Raw genomic sequence first — 17,149 nt, 5'->3', positions numbered from 1 at the left:
CTTCCAAAGAGCCCAAAAAGAGATGGGTGAATGGAAATCCGGCCTGGTGGGAAGCTGCGTCTGAGCCCTGCGAAAGCGATCTGAGAAATGCAGTTTGAGAGAGAGGACCATCTGCCAAGACAGAACGCTAAGAGCTGACAACGGTCTCTCTTGGCTGACAGATTCCTGTTGCACTCACTGTTTGAGTCATTCTAATCACTCGCTCACCTGTGCTGGGCTCTGTAGAGATCTCTCTCTCCTCTGAGTCCCACTGATCCCTGATGTACAGGTCTTCCTGTTTTACCCACGATACAGTGTCATGAGTAAGGCTCAGCAATTCTGTTTGCAAGGGGAGAGAAATTACATTGTGATTAGCTAACATCCACCCAGTCACATGTTTCTATTAGCTAACGTTTACACAGAGCACCCAGGTGCTATACAGAGAGAACAGAGACGCAACCCGTGCCGAAAGGTGCCTACAGTCTGGGCTAGGTACAACACGATGCAGGGAGAGATGAGAGCAAGCGAGAGGGTTGCACAAAATAAGGCAGTGAAGATGCAGCTCGTGTTGGTTCCTGCTTTTTAGGTCAATAGAGAAGTTTGGTGTGTATGGTGGGGACCCAGGCTGGATTTCACGGCTCTTTGCACTTGCGCCCGAACGTTATGGCACTCGGGGTCACTAGTCCCTTTGGGAAATCTTGGCCAGTGGGCACAGGGAGTATGAAAAGCAGCAGCTGGAGGCTCAGTCCTTACCTTCCTCTGTCTCTGCTGAAATACGGGTCCTACCATAATCACACACCTAGTACAAACCCTTCTGTGTCGCATTTCCTAATTCCTGGCCCTCAGCTCCAGGGAGTTCAGCCTGTTCTGCGCCAGACAAGGCACATAAGCTTTCCTGGCTTCTTTTCCGTCCCCGAACCCCTCCAAGGCTCTCTCCATCCTGGCTGGCTGAAGTTGGAGCAAACTGCTTCCAAACCAGCCAACTCGTCGCTCTCTCTGAGCCATCCGGCGTACTCGATGAGTAAAGAACCACCTCCCACTCCACAGCTGGAGGGAGCTGCTGTGCTTGCAGTGCCCCTCCTTCTCTAGCTGTGCATCCAACTCTGCGCGGCACTATTTTACCTACCTATCCTGCTTACAAAAGCCTCCATTACTATAATCTGAGAGCCCTCACCCCAAGTATTTATCCTCAGAACCCCCTCTGTGAGGTAGGGAAGTGCATTTTGCAGATAGAGCATATAGACAACGAGGGTGCAAAGAAAGTCTGGGACAGAGAAGGAATTGAACCAGGGTCTCCCATGTCACAGGCTAGTGCCCTGAGCCATCCTTCCTCTTGTACATCTGCCAGCAAAGCACCTTATGACACTCCACGTAACTCACCTGTGCTAGGCTCCTTCGGGATCACGCTCTCCTCAGAGTCCTCCTGAGCCACCCTACACGGTTCCTCCCCCCGTTCAATCCTGGACAGAAGGTCAGGTTTGGAGATGGCGTAGTCTGTTCATGTGAGAGGACACAAAGGGGTGGGGAGGGTTAGTCATAGGCACTGAGTATTATTTACAGACAAGCAAGGGTGATTTTAAACCAATCTGCTCTCCCAGTTCAGGTGCAGGGAGGAGCCCTCCATTCCTGCAGGCAGGCAGCATGCTGAGAAGCCCAGACCCCCAGTTTTCTGAGTGCCTATTTCAAGCTGCAGTGCCCTTCCACAAGCCCTGAGAGAGCTGGCTGCTAGGAGGGAGGCACTGGTGGGTTGCTTCCCCCTCCCCATGCTCCCGAATTCAAACATCCAAAGGCACAACAGAATAAAGCTATAAGATGTGCTGTGTATCGGTTTCCTGACCATTGCATCCTTCCTTCTCCTGAGCTTTTAGCTCTTGAGGTTGGTGATACCAGAAACTGGGAGACATTTTAAAGGCTGGGTCTACAATTCAAACGCTAAGGGAGAGAGAGAACACCCAGCACAGCAAAGTAATGACGGCGAGCACCCGAGTCTTCACTCACCACCCTTGGCAAGAGCACCAGCCCCACGAGTCACAGCCCTTCGCCTAGTCCAGCCAATGGCAGTAATGTCAGGGCACATTCACAGTGCACAGAGCAGGCCTGGGATATTCACACTGTATCAGCACCAGGGTGTGTAGGCTGAACACGTACAATGAGAGGGAACTGCTATTCAGAGCTGGAAAGCTGCAGACAGAGCAATCGCTGCAGATCTCTCCTCTGCTGAATGGAAGGAACGAGTGAAGCACAAACTGAAGGCTATAAGGGCAGCTCCGCTGGAATTATCATTGCGGGTGAAAGGTGCCTGTTGCAGCTGTGGACTGAAGGCCTTTATCTGCAGAATGGATATAGCACTACCAACAGCACCGCAAGTCCTAGAAGGATCATCTCTAGGGTTTACTTCAGAGATCACTGACATTCTAACAGATGAGTGAAAGAAAACTGATCCTTACCCAGTGAGATCAATGATTCATAGTTGCCTTTCATCACGTTCTTGTAAAGGTCTTTCTGCCAATCGTCCAATTTCCCCCACTCCTGCTCAGAGAAATAGACGGAAACATCATCGAACGTCACTGGCACCTGAAATCACAAGAGTTAAACCGTTTGTAATATAGGTGAAGAATTAAAAACAAAACCCGATGTTAACATGACAATATCCACTTAACTTAGGGTTTGCCCTTTGTTTATGGGCCTTCCCTCAGTTTTCTATCCAGGTAACAATGCCAATATCCAGCCAATCTAGATTAATGCTTGTAGTATGAATACAAGACACTAAATTAAATGCTTTACTTGTGTTCAGACAGTGCATAAGGGGCCCTGTCCTCCAAACCCTCAATCACGCAGGAAGTCTTTACTCATGTGACTTCAGTGGGGCCACACACCCTGAGCTGGTGTGCTAAAGCAGATGAGACGCTTGCGATTCAAGCCAAAAAAAAGCAACTCTATGTGGTAAAATATGTCCTTTGTTAACCTTCAGTGCTTATCGCTTCTGTTCCTCGTGGCCCCTCGGATTCACGTTGCCCTGACCTGCTCAGACATATAATATAGCCTCCTTACCTGAAATGTGTTTTATATAAACCAGCAGCTACACCATCAAGGCCTTCCTTGCCTCTTCACTGCTCAAACACCTGGTTTTATTTTTCTCATTAAAGACAAATTTAAAAGAGCAATTCAGCATTTCTGCCATTTTAGACTCCTGATCATTTATCAATTTCTTTCTCCGCGGATAAACGTGTAAAAGCCCTTCTTACTCCTCTTAGCTCCACAGAAATCAAACTGCCCAGGGAAGCAGTGGTGGCACAGAATCCAAATAACTTGGTAAGCGAGGACGGAAGCAGCCAGAGAGAGTGGAGGAGGAAAACCACACCCTACAAATTATGTTAAACTAAAAGAGCACGTAAGATACAAGAGAGGATTGTTTCTCTTCAGTTCCCCTTTCAGTATGATCCAGCTTCAAGCCATTATCGCTCCCCCTCAGCACCAGCTGGGATATTCTTACCTTGGGGACTTCCCCCTTAGTCCCTGGGGGGAGTCTCAGGATCCAGAAGTTTCTGTTCTTCAGCAGGTTCTCCATGTTTTCCAGCCTCCTCTGCATCAGTCCATATTCCTGGATCAGAGTTCCCAGCACGGCCAGTTGGTTACTAAACTCCATCATTCCTTTCTCGGTGTCAGATATTTTCTTCTCAGCTGTCCCTGTTCTGCCCTCCAGACTCAATAACCGCGTGGCGTGGGAATCCACCTTCCTCTCCACGGCTTGAATTGCAGCCACTACAGTCCACAGGGAGATCTCTGCCGTTTGCAGCTGGCTTTCTCCCGCAGCAGTTCGCTTGGGGACAATGTGCGGTTGCGGAGGAGCCAAGTGCAGGGACTCCATGTCCCATTCCCGAGCCTGGGTGCAAGGACAGAAATTGAGAGAGTTGAGGTCTTGATCCAACCTAGGAGAGTCTCCTCCACGTGAGGGCACTTTGACTTCAATATAAAACTGCCCTATAGCCATGTAGCTTAAGTGAGTTCCTTAGGGACAGACAATGGACGGGGTAGATTTCTTAGACCACAGGGTGAGCATCTCAGATCTCAGTGTTGAGCCAGCTGGTTTGCCTGTTATTTTCTATTTTTAAACCAGTGAAATAATTGTACATCTACCCAATCCCTGGCGTGTTGTTACAGCTGTTCATTTGAATGTTATTACATCTTTTGTTGTGGACACGGTGGTAGAACCGCTAAGAGGGCATTTCCCCGCTCAACGGGGTGGTCAAAGGGGGCATGAGCAGGATGGAAAACACACGAATCTGTTTCAGGGGGTTCGCAGAGGTTTGCATAACGTGGCCGCATGTCAATGGAGGGCTGCGCTCTGCACATCACCCTCCCCACCGGCCATCACACACGAGCCCGGGAGGAAAAGGCAGCGGCTGCCCAGGGCGAAGGAACCCGAAGAAAGCAGCGCGGGCATGCTGGCCTGTGATGCAGGACGGCGGAGATTTGCAAACCCGGGGCTCGCATTTTGGCTCCTGCACTTGGGTGCCCCGGTTTTAACCCCCTCCCCCTCCCAGCAAAAGAACCCACCACCACCGAGCAGGCAGGGCAGACTCTGGGCAGGTTCTGGGGCGTTTGGGGCGAGCGAGACCCGGCGACCAGCCGCCCGGTCGGTATTTCTAAGGCACAACGAGCGGGGTGTTTGCCGCGCCAAGCAGCCTGCCCCCCCCCCTGCAAACCCCGCTCCGCCCGGCGCTGCCCGCCCCTGCGGGGCCCCTCTGCGGGGCCCTCATCCGGCCCGGCCGGGCAGCCCCCGCCCCCCGCGGCCCGGCTCCCGGGGCCCAGGCCGGGCGGGGCGAAGCTCCCGGGGCCCGCGGCTCCCCCGCCCGCCGGGCCCTCACCTGGGCAGCGGCCCGCTCGGCCATGGCCCCCCCGGGGAGGCGGGCGGGGCTTCTCCAGCGGGCCCGGCCCGGCCGAGCTCCGCTCCCGCTCCGGGCTGGGCAGGGTCCCGGCGCCGCCTCGCCACGGGCCGGCCCCGCTGCCGGGCGGAGCAGAGCGAGCGCAGCCGGGAGGGGGGAGGGAGCCGCGGCCTGGCTGCGGGGCCGGGAGCGGCGGGGCGGAGCGGGGCGGCAGCGGCCCCTGGCGGCGGGGGGATCGCGGCGCCGGGCCGGGCCGGGGCAGGGGGACCCCGGGCGCTGACCCACTCGCCCCCGGGCCGCAGCCCCGTCGGGCGCTAGGGGTGAGCCTGGACTCGGCCCGGGGGACTCGGCTCCGCGGGGTCCGTGTGAGCGTTGAGACCCGCAGCGATGGGGGCCAGGGGTCTGTCAGCTGCTGCTTCCTTCCCCCAGTTATCGAGGTCTCCATGGGCCACCCCCCAGTCATGCCCGTTGGATAACACCCGGCCTGGGTCACAGGGGGATTTGACTGCACATTTCCCATGGCCCCGGCTGGGTCGGTGCTAGTGGTGCTGTAGCCGGGAAGAAGTAGCTGGAAAGCTTGTATGTACTGGGTGTGCATGTGAATTCCGGCAAGTCATGTTTTCTGGGCAAGTCGCCCCCAAAATTTGTCTATTCATTCGTGCATCCCCCCCCCCCTCCTCTCTAAAGTGCATTGGGATCTGTAGAGGTGAGAGAAGCACCAAATTCTGCCGGTCGCATTTCACAGAAGGGAAACAACAAGACGCAGAAGATTGGCATGACTTGCCTCAGTTGCTGCCTGCTGCCCTGGCACAAGACATTGGTGTCACGGCCTTTCAAACAGTGGGGATCTGACCCTTGTAAATGCCAGTGGCGCCATCTGTAAAACAGAGCTAGGTCAGATGAAAGTCGGCTTTATTGGGACATCTGCAGCCAACCGAATGTTGGGAACCACTAGGAAAGGGATAGATAAGAAGACAGGAAATATCATAATACCACTATATAAATCCACGGTGCGCCCACAGTTTGGATGCTGAGTGTAGTTCTGATCACCCCAGCTCAAAAAGATGTATTAGAATTGGAAAAAGTACAGAGAAAGGCAACAAAAAACATTAGAGTTATGGAACAACTTCCATACAAGGAGAGATTAAAAAGACTGGGACTGTTCAGCTTGGAAAAGCGGCGACTAAGGGGGGATATGACAGAGGTCTATAAAATCATGACTGGTGTGGAGACAGTGAATAGGGAAGGGTTACTTACCCCTTCACATAACACAAGAACTAGGGTGTGACCCGGTGTGCCTAGGGCAGCCCTCACTGGACATGGCAAGGTCAGGGCAGGCTGCAAAGGGGAGAGCAGATACTCCCCAAACCAGGACCCGTGCAACCATTTAGGCGACTTAGGGCACTGGCATTTAGGGGGCGCCGTTTTCTTCGGCAGCGACCGTGGCGGCCGGATCTTCGGCCGCCCCGATCACCGCCGGCATTTAGGCGGAGGGAGCTGGGCAGGGGAGCGCGGGGAGGGCCGCCTGCAGCAAGTAAGTGGGGGGCGGCACGCAGGGGAACTTCCTGCCCAGCTCACCCCTGCCCCTCCTCCTCCCCAAGTACGCCGTGGCCGCTTCACTTCTCCCGCCTCCCAGGCTTGCCGTGCCAATCAGCTTAGGCGCTGCAAGCCTGGGAGGCGGGAGAAGTGAAGCGGCCACGGCGTGCTCAGGGTGCTCGTGTTCGTGCGTGGAGCAGGGGTGAGCTGGGGCAGGGGGGTGACTCAGGGTGGAGGGTGGGGAGCTGCCGTGGGGGGGGGCGCCTCAGGGCGAGGGCACAGGGCGGGGAGGGCACAATGTGGAAGTTTCACCTAGGGCGCAAAACATCCTTGCTCCGGCCCTGCCCAAAACTGGTGGTTAATGGTGAAGTTAAACCTCTGAACCAGCCACAAATTGTGCTTCTGATCCCCCACACTGGTTATCACGAAGCATAAAAAAGGAATCACAAAGCTGCCCTTATTGTATTCCAGTCTGGCTCCCAATCTGCACCTAGGGCCAGTAAGGGGAGAGTTATTTAAAACTCTGCTCACTATACAACATGTTCTTCTGACCCCCAAAGGGCCGGCCACATTGCCTGGTCAGTATTAGGTTGGATCTTACCCACAATCCCATGCTGCCAGCCAATCCTTTAGTGTCTGAAACTAAAGGTTTATTATAAAGAAAAAGGAAAGAACAAGAAGAGCGTTGAAAATGGTAAAACAGTCACATACATACAAAGACTTCAAAGTCTATAGATCAGTCCATAGATACGAAACTGCTCAAGCTAGTTAAGACTAAAGCAGACTGTGAAGAACTTAAAAAAGATCTCACAAAACTAAGTGATTGGGCAACAAAATGGCAAATGAAATTTAATGTGGATAAATGTAAAGTAATGCACATTGGAAAAAATAACCCCAACTATACATACAATATGATGGGGGCTAATTTAGCTACAACGAGTCAGGAAAAAGATCTTGGAGTCATCGTGGATAGTTCTCTGAAGATGGCCACGCAGTGTGCAGAGGCGGTCAAAAAAGCAAACAGGATGTTAGGAATCATTAAAAAGGGGATAGAGAATAAGACTGAGAATATCTTATTGCCCTTATATAAATCCATGGTACGCCCACATCTCGAATACTGTGTACAGATGTGGTCGCCTCATCTCAAAAAAGATATACTGGCACTAGAAAAAGTTCACTCCCTCTGGGGCACCTGGCATTGGCCACTGTCGGGAGACAGGATACTGGGCTAGATGGACCTTTGGTCTGACCTGGTACGGCTGTTCTTATGTTCTTAGGTTCTTAGCAGTATTGGTGAGTTTGCTGGCTTGAAAGTCCCCCTGGAACGGGCCATTCAGTCCTTTGTTCAGAGCTTCAAGTTTGTAGCAATGTTACTCCGGAGGTAAGAGGCAGGGGTTGCCAAGTCTGACAAGATAGCGAGCTGCAGGCCCTTTCACAGCAAGCCCAGAACAAGCCATTTGGGAGGTGCTGCCCCCTTCCAACAACCTCCCTCCCCCACAGCCCCATCACCAACCACAGGCACAGTTTTTACTTCTATATTTGGGGGGTGGCTCCAGTCAAACCACTGGGGCTGCGTATGTGGGGGGTGGGGGGAGGCAAATTCTGTGCTGTCCCACAGGGGCACCATTTCAGCAATCTTATTTACATCTAGTTCCCTGGTACTGTATTGTTTTGATGCATGTTAAAGACATTTACATTATTCAGTTGAGTCAGTTCGATTGATGACTGGAGATAATTTTTAAATCTTCTGAAGCTGGAGAATGAGTTCAAGATGATACAGGCATAATGAGAAGTATTCTTATGAATTTGCAGAGTACTGAAAATGACTCCAAGATCTCTTTCTTGATGGGTAACAGCTAATTTAGGCACCATCAGTTTGTATGGATCATTGGGATTATATTTTGCCATGTGCATTATTTTGCATTTGACACTGAACATCTGCCATTTTGTTGCCAAGTCATGTAACTCTTTGCAGTCTGGTTTGGACTGAACTCTCTTGAGTAATTTTGTATCATCTGCACATTTTGCCTCCTCACTGTTTACCCCTTTCCCCAGATCATTTATGACTGTGTTGAACAGCCCTGGGCCCAGACCAGTACAAGCTCCTCAGGGGACACCACTATTTACTTCTCTCCATGCTGAAAATGGACCATTTATTCCTACCCTTTGTTTCCTATCTGTCAACTGAAGTGCCTGGCAATGCTTTCAGGATCATCTAAGGAGCCTTCATTTAATTTAATGACAAGCCCTTTGTTATCTCAATCACCCTGCCTCTGTTTATAAACAAACTCCCTGCCCCAAGGGCAGAAGTTGTTAGCAGCAGAGAACTCATCACAATCCACACTCAAGCTCTGGCTCCTGGATGTTGAGCACCCACTCCTTTTTTTCCCCTGGGTGCTTGAGCTACAGAGCACCCACGCATGTGCATGGGAGCCCAGAACTGCACCCAGTACTCCAGATGAGGTCTCACCAGTGCCTTGTATAATGGCCCGAACACTTCCAGAGGGGTAGCCAGGGCCGTCCCTAGCCATTTTGGTGCCCTACGCAGCCCCCCCTTGAGGGGGTGTGGCCCCAGGCCTCTGTGGGGGGAGGGCCAGGGGCAGGGGAAACACCGCCCAGCCCGAGCCGGTGGAGCACAGCGGGTTGGGGCCAGGTCGCTCCCCTTCCTGCTGCCTGGTGAGTACAGGGCAGGCCCAACCCCTCATGCCGTCCTCAGAGAAGGGGTGGAGTGGGGGCAGGGCTGGGGCGGAGCAGGGGCGGAGCAGGGGCTGGAGCAGCACACAGCTGCATACTTTTCGTATGGGTAAGGAGGGCCCTGGAGGTAGCTGCGTTAGTCTGTATCAGCAAAAATAACCAGGAGTCCTGTCATAAACAGATAGTTAAGGGTTAAGGTCTCTTTTACCTGTAAAGGGTTAACATGCAGTACCTGATGACCACCTGACCAGAGGACCAATCAGAGACAAGATAATTTCAAATCTCTGTGGAGGGAAGCCTTTGTCTGTGTTCTTTGTTAGAGTTCTCTTTTTGGATCTAAGAGAGGCCAGTCATGTCTCCAAGTTCTCCTGGAGTAGTTCCTACTATTCAATAGTGAGTATTAATTAGAAAGGCGGATTAGTCTTATAATTTGATTTCTACATTTGCAATTGTGTGTTTGCTGTTACTTTGCTTTTACTGAGAAAGAAAGGGGGAGGGGGAATGCTCTCCAGGTTTATAGGTTAGACTCTGTGTATTGTTCCATCTTGGTTACAGAGACAGTTACTTTCTTTTTATTCTTTAATAAATCTTTTCTGTTAAGGACTTGGTTAATCTTTCTTTGGGTGGATTCTCAGGGAAAGGGGAGGGGGAGGCATCCCTCTGTAGTTAGATCCCGGTATCTCTCCTAGGAAAAGGGAGGGGGGAGGAAGCAGGGGGGAATGGTTTATTTCTCCTGGGTGTAAGAACTCCATAGATTTGGGGCTCTTGGGATCCCCAAGGATTTTGGGGAAGGACTGTGTCCCAATCCACGTACCTGATTGGGTGGTGGCAGCTTTTACTAGATCTAAACTAGGATTTTTAGTTTAGAGGGAAACCAGTGCAGGTCCCCATTTTGGAACCCAACAGTTCTAAGTGGGGGTGAGACCTATGACAAGTCCTTGTGGCACCTTAGAGATTAACACATTTATTTGGGCATTTATTTTATTTAATTTTAGCCCACGAAAGCTTATGCCCAAGTAAATTTGTTAGTCTCTAAGGTGCCACAAGGACTCCTCCTTGTTTTTCCTAACACTTCCCTGTCTCTGCTGGAAATGCCTCACATGATGCTGCACCCCAGGACCATGTTAGCCTTTTTCATGGCCACATCACACTGACAGCTCATAGCCGTCATCCTCCTGTGATCAACAAATACACCCAGGTCTTTCTCCTCCTCTCTGTCACTTCCAACTGATAAGTTCCCAACTTATAGCAAAAATTCTTGTTGTTAGTCCCTAAATACAGGACCTTGCACTTTACACTATTAAATATCATCCCGTTTCTATTACTCCAGTTTACAAGGCCATCCAGATCTTCTTGTATGATATTCTGGTCCTCCATATTGGCACTACTCTCAATTTTGTGTCATCCACAATTTTTATTAGCACACTCCCACTTTTTGTGCCATGCTCAGTAATAAAAATGTTTTATAAAATTGATCCCAAGACTGACCCTGAGGAAGGCCACTAGTAACCTCCCTCTCGCCTGACATTCACCTTTCAGTATGAGCCTTTGTAGTCTCCCCTTTAAGCAGTTCCTTACCCAGTGATTTCCCCAGGAATTGAAATTAGGGGGGGTGTTCGAATTTACAGGGGGGGTGTCAGGACCAATGAGATATATAAAAGAGATATGAATAAAGTAAATGTTTTGTTAGGATTATGCAAATTTAACATAAGAATAATCCAAGTTACACCAAAACACATAACAGGTCTAGATTTCTAAAAAAAATATACATTTAAAAAAAGTATTTAATTTAAATTGACTTTTGAAAAGTAAGCCATCATAGGGAAAGAGGGAAGATCCTCTCATGGATCAGTAACTGGTTAAAAGATGGGAAACAAAGGGTAGGAATAAATTATCAGTTTTCAGAATGGAGAGAGATAAATAGTGGTATCCCTGAGGGGTCGGTACTGGGACCACTGCTGTTCAACATATTCATAAATGATCTGGAAAAATGGGTAAACAGTGAGGTGGCAAAATTTGCAGATGATACAAAACTATTCAAGATAGGTAAGTCCCAGGCAGACTGCGAAGAATTACAAAGGGATCTCATAAAACTGGGTGACTGGGCAACAAAAATGGCAGATGAAATTTTATGTTGATAAATGCAAAGTAATGTACATTGGAAAACAATCTCAACTATACATACAAAATGAAGGAGTCTGAATTAGCTGTTAACACTCAAGAAAGATCTTGCAGTCATTGTGGATAGATCTCTGAAAACATCCACTCAGTGTGCAGCGGCAGTCAGTGATTCCCAACATTCTGTTTGCTTTTTTAAAAAGAACAGGAGCACTTGTGGCACCTTAGAGACTAACAAATTTATTTGAGCATAAGCTTTCGTGGGCTACAGTCCACTTCAACGGATGTAGCCCACAAAAGCTTATGTTCTTTTTGCAATACAGACTAACCCGGCTGCTCCTCTGAAACCTTTGCTTTTTTAAGAAAGGGATAGATAATAAGACAGAAAATATCATATTGCCTCTATATAAATCCATGGCACATGTACACCTTGAATACTGTGTGCAGATCTGGTTACCCTATCCCAAAAAAGACATACTGGAAATGCAAAAAGTACAGAGATGGGCAACTAAAATGATTAGGGGCATGAAACAGGAGAAGAAATTAAAATGACTGGGAATTTTCAGCTTAGAAAAGAGACGACTAAGGGGGGATATGCTAAAGGTCTATAAAATCTTGACTGATGTGAAGAAAGTGAAGAAAGTAAAGGTTTTGTTAGGATAATCCAAATTTAACCTAAGGAAAATGCAAGTTACACCAAAACACATAACAGATCTAGATTTCTAAAAAAAAAATTTAAAAAAAATGTATTTAATTTAAATTGACTTTTGAAAAGTAAGCCATCATGGGGTAAGAGGGAAGATCCTCTCATGGATCAGTAACTGGTTAAAAGATGGGAAACAAAGGGTAGGAATAAATTATCAGTTTTCAGAATGGAGAGAGATAAATAGTGGTATCCCTGAGGGGTCGGTACTGGGACCAGTGCTGTTCAACATATTCATAAATGATCTGGAAAAATGGGTAAACAGTGAGGTGGCAAAATTTGCAGATGATACAAAACTATTCAAGATAGGTAAGTCCCAGGCAGACTGCGAAGAATTACAAAGGGATCTCATAAAACTGGGTGACTGGGCAACAAAAATGGCAGATGAAATTTTATGTTGATAAATGCAAAGTAATGCACATTGGAAAGCAATCTCAACTATACATACAAAATGATGGCATCTGAATTAGCTGTTAACACTCAAGGAAGAGATCTTGGAGTCATTGTGGATAGATCTCTGAAAACATCCACTCCATGTGCAGCAACAGTCACAAAAGCAAACAATGTTGGGAATCATTAAGAAAGGGATAGATAATAAGACAGAAAATATCATATTGCCTCTGTATAAATCCATGGTACGTGCACACCTTGAATAGTGTGTGTAGATCTGGTCACACATCCTAAAAAATATATATTGGAATTGGAAAAGGTACAGAGATGGGCAACTAAAATGATGAGGGGTATGAAACAGGAGAGATTAAAGTGACTGGGAATTTTCAGCTTAGAAAAGAGATGACTAATGGGGATATGATAGAGGTCGACAAAATCTTGACTGTTGTGAAGAAAGTGAATAAGGAAATTTTATTTAATCCTTCACATAACACAAGAACTAGCAGTCACCCAATGAAATTAATAGGCAGCAGATTTTAAAAAAACAAAAGGAAGTATTTCTTCACACAATATAAAGTCAACCCAGGGAACTCTTTGCCAGGGGATGCTGTGAAGACCAAAACTATAAAAGGATTTTAAAAAGAACTAGATAAAGTCCTGGAGAACAGGTCCATCTGTGGCTATTAGCCAGGATGAGAGGGATGCAACGCCATGCTCTGAGTGTCCCTAGTCTGTTTGCCAGAAGCTGGGAATGGGCAACAGGGGATGGATCACTTGATGATTCCCTGTTCTGTTCATTCCCTCTGAAGCACCTGGCCTTGACCACTGTTGTAAGACAGGGTACTGGGCTATATGGACCATGGGTCTGACCCAGTATGACCATTCTTATGTAAAAATTAATTATAATAAAAATGTTTAGTACAGAAACTCCCCAACATAATGACCTCCCAAGATAGCAACAATGTGAGATAACAACCTTGGCAAATACTGCATTTTAAAAATCTTGGCCTACTGGGAAACATATTTATATAAGTTTCCATTCCCAGTCACAAATCTAGCATTCTGGAGCAAAGTGACTAAAATATAGTCCAACAAACAAATGTTTATTTAACATGCCCCTCACTTTTCCCTCCACCGCACTCCACTCACCGGTGTTGTCCTTGGTCAGTGGAGACTCAGAGTTCAGAGGTGCTTTCACGTGAGTACACCTCCCAGGTGGGGGACAAAAAGGCACAGTTCGCTCTGGCCATGGCTGTTCGTTGTGCCACTGTTCACGCCACCGCTCTGTTGCCAATGGCCCTGCACAGTCACCTTCTGCTGTCACCTACCACTGTGACCTCTGCGAGTTGGTCTCTTGAGGTTCCACCAGCTCTCAGTGATTTCAGCTGAGCCCTCAGTGCGGGAACCTCGCTGCTAGTGCAGTCTGGGCTGTCTCTTACACAAAAACACTGTACCCACAGGAACACTGTCCCCACAACAGGACTAAGCACTTAGACCTGATTGTCAGTGATTTTGACTGCAGTGGTCACTTAACAGAACAAAAGACTATCCATGGAGCCTAATCAGCTCTGTCTTTAAACAGTGGAGAGGGACAGGTCCCCACCCTCTCTCTTGATGCCTTCAGATCATCACAGGCTAAGTACAGTTCTACTGCCCTTTACTCATACAATAACAACAACATTTCATCCCCCCTTCCCCCACAGTCAAGTGGTTTGTAACCCAACCCCAGCCAAAATCTATCACTTGGACAACACAGCTCTGTTTGCTGGATCCCTAGGTAGATTAGGTGTGAATGTAAATATAATCTGGCCCTGAAGCCTTAGCCCCCAGCTCATCACTAGCTGTCAGGGAGAACTCATTTAGACTTTGCTTACAAATCATCATTTGAAATTATTAGGTTGGCCAACATCAACTAAATGAATGCACTGACATCATAAAAAACAGCTGTATAAGGAAGCAAGGAAGCTAGTCTATGTTCATACTTTTCAAATATATTATACTTTTTCAGATACACATATTTTATCAGCAAAGAATCCTGTGGCACCTTATAGACTAACAGACGTTTTGCAGCATGAGCTTTCGTGGGTGAATACCCACTTCTTCGGATGCAAGTAGTGGAAATTTCCAGGGGCAGGTATATATATGCAAGCAAGAAGCAAGCTAGAGATAATGAGGTTAGTTCAATCAGGGAGGATGAGGCTGTGAATGGCTTGCCAACTACAGAACCAGTTTCTCCTCCCTTGGTTTTCACACCTCAACTGCTAGAACAGGGCCTCATCCTCCCTGATTGAACTAACCTCGTTATCTCTAGCTTGCTTCTTGCTTGCTTATATATACCTGCCCCTGGAAATTTCCACTACTTTCATCCAAAGAAGTGAGTATTCACCCACGAAAGCTCATGCTGCAAAACGTCTGTTAGTCTATAAGGTGCCACAGGATTCTTTGCTGCTTTTACAGATCCAGATTAACACGGCTACCCCTCTGATACTTGACATATTTTACCATACACTGTATAAGCTTTTAAAGTGTGTATTAATGTTTCAGTTTAAATTCAGATTTCCAAACAGTCACTAAATTGGTATGTAACTAGCTCACAAAACTTGGGGGGGGTGTTGGGAAAATTCAGGGGGGGTGTACACCCCCCCTGGGGGGGGTGTAGGGAAATCACTGTCCTTACCCCCTTTCAGTTCTCATCTTAATCCCCATCTTCTCCAATTTAACTAAGAATTTCTCACGTGGAACTGTATCAAATGAAAGCAAGGTATTGGATCTACTGCATTTCCTTTGTTTAAAAAATCAGTTACCTTCTCAAAGACATTAGTAACTTGTTACCACCTCTTGAATCCAACAATTGAAACAATTGTAGAAAAATCTTCAATTATTTCTATCATTTATGCTACCCACTTTTTGCAGTTCTCAAGCTTGAAACAGATCATTTAACTTTAGGAAACATCCTAACAGACCTTTTGTATCGTAATCACCCGTTAATCACTGTTTAGAAACCCAATTCTGACAGCTCAGGGGTCAAAGGAAGGTTTTTTTAAAGGCTTTTTCGGTTCCCCCTAGAATTATGTGCATGTGCACAGCGGAGACTGAGTGAGAATGAAAAACAAAAAGCAGAAGAAACCTTCTCCCAAAAAAACCCAAACCCACAACCCATTACTTATAACTAAGGCTCCATGGTTGTCACAGAGGTCATGGAAGTCCCAGATTCTGTGACTTTCCGTGAACTCCGTGACTTCTGCAGCAGCCTGTGCAGATAGCCCGGGAGCCACCTGAGCAGCTCAGGAAGCTCCTGGGCCAGTCACACTGGCCACTGCGAGGCAGTCTCGGGCTGCCCCAGCCGCAGGAGTTTGGACGTGGCGGGGGGGGCTCAGGGCTGGAGGTTGGGGTGCAAGGTGGTGCTTACCTGGGGGTTGGCTCCCCAGCAGGGTGACAGGAAATTCCCTCCCTCAGCTCCTAGCTCCACCTGCTGCCTCTGCCCATAGGCACCACCCCTGCAGCTCCCATTGGCCGTGGTTTCCAGCCAATGGGAGCTGCAGAACTGAGGCTTGGGGTGGGGTGGAGCAGAGGCAGCACGTGGAGCTAGGACCTGGAGGTTGACATTTCCCAAGAGCTGGATAGAGAGTCTGTCTCAGCCCTGCCAACCCCCACCCTGACCACCCGCGGCAGCCCCCCCAGAATGCAATCCCCCCGAGCACCCGCAGCACCCCACATGGGCCGCAACCCCCCAGGCACCTGCAACAGCCCCTTCAACCTGGCTCCCCCAGCACCTGTGGTGCCCCCCTGCACCCCTGGTGCCCCCCGGTTTGTGCCCCCTGGTCCACCCCCCCACAAGTGCCCATGGCATCCCCAGGGCCACCCCATACAAGTTTTAGTCAGGGGTATATAGTAAAAGTCATGGCCAGGTCACAGGCCATGAATTTTTGTTTACTGCCTGTGACCTGCTCATGACTTTTATTAAAAATACCTGTGACCAAAACGTAGCCTAATTTATAAGTATCTTGGTTACACCCTGTCTCTTGTTTCTTTACATCCCTTGGCTGGCCAGGTGTGGCCTCTGTGCTAACAGCTATGGGCAAATATTCCCCCTCCCTCGTCAGCCAGGTAATTTGCATCAGTCCAGACCCCAGCTTTCAAATTGTCGTCTGCTGCTGCTTCCAGGTCTGAACACTGTTCCCATCAGCAGGGTCGGGTCCTTCTCCCCCCTCTCCTCCCCCCTTTCTCCTGGAAGGTTGAAATTGAACCTTCCTGCTTACGGGACTGTTCACCAACTACAGCCCCTCTGTGCTCTGAGCTCTACGCCAGAGGTGGGGAACCTTTTCCCTCTCACACGCCATTGACACACAATAAAAAGCAGTCGGGGGCCACACGCAAATAAAAAACAAGGCGGGTAAAACTGGTTGGGCTCCGGTTTTTGGGTGCCTGGGCAATGACAGGGGAGCAGCCTCCTCCCACAGAGGGGGAGTACAGTTTTGTGGGGCCCCCTCCCCACCTCTTCTGCCTGTCGGGGAGCAGGGTCCAGGCATGGGGGCTTTCCCTGCTCTGCCCACCTCTCCTGATGGGGAGTGGGGTCAGGGCATGGGCCGGATGCATTTAAGCAAGGGGCCAGATCCGGTCTGCTGGCCATAGGTTCCCACCCCTGCTCTGCACAGACACTCTCCTGCAGGCATGCTTTTGGGTGTACCACCACCAGCAGCAGCAGCTTAGAGACTGGACTCCATTTTAAAGAGCTACCAAACATATCCAAAGTGTCTAGAGCGGAGCGTCTGCCTGCTCTTCCCTGCATCCTTGAGGGTTCAGTCATAAGGCTGTTCTGCAGTAACCAAATCTTCCCTCAGAA

The 17,149-nt window shown here is 48.9% G+C and overlaps 1 protein-coding gene across 1 annotated transcript in view; it reads right to left on the bottom strand.

The window, feature by feature from the left end:
* LOC123363304 (zinc finger protein 777-like) overlaps positions 1-17,149 on the bottom strand; it is a 41,412-nt gene that overhangs the window by 3,510 nt on the left and 20,753 nt on the right. Inside the window, exons 6-10 of the mRNA XM_045004165.1 lie at positions 4,848-5,085; positions 3,473-3,862; positions 2,427-2,553; positions 1,360-1,473; positions 208-318 (exon numbers count right to left, since the gene is read on the bottom strand). Coding sequence (XP_044860100.1) covers positions 208-318; positions 1,360-1,473; positions 2,427-2,553; positions 3,473-3,862; positions 4,848-5,085 — 980 coding nt within the window. The remainder of the gene's footprint in view (positions 1-207; positions 319-1,359; positions 1,474-2,426; positions 2,554-3,472; positions 3,863-4,847; positions 5,086-17,149) is intronic.

Source organism: Mauremys mutica, chromosome 2 (assembly GCF_020497125.1).
Source record: "Mauremys mutica isolate MM-2020 ecotype Southern chromosome 2, ASM2049712v1, whole genome shotgun sequence".
NCBI lineage: Eukaryota > Metazoa > Chordata > Testudines > Geoemydidae > Mauremys > Mauremys mutica.
The sequence above is the reverse complement of the archived record's forward strand: the minus strand, read 5'-3'. Positions and strand labels throughout refer to the sequence as shown.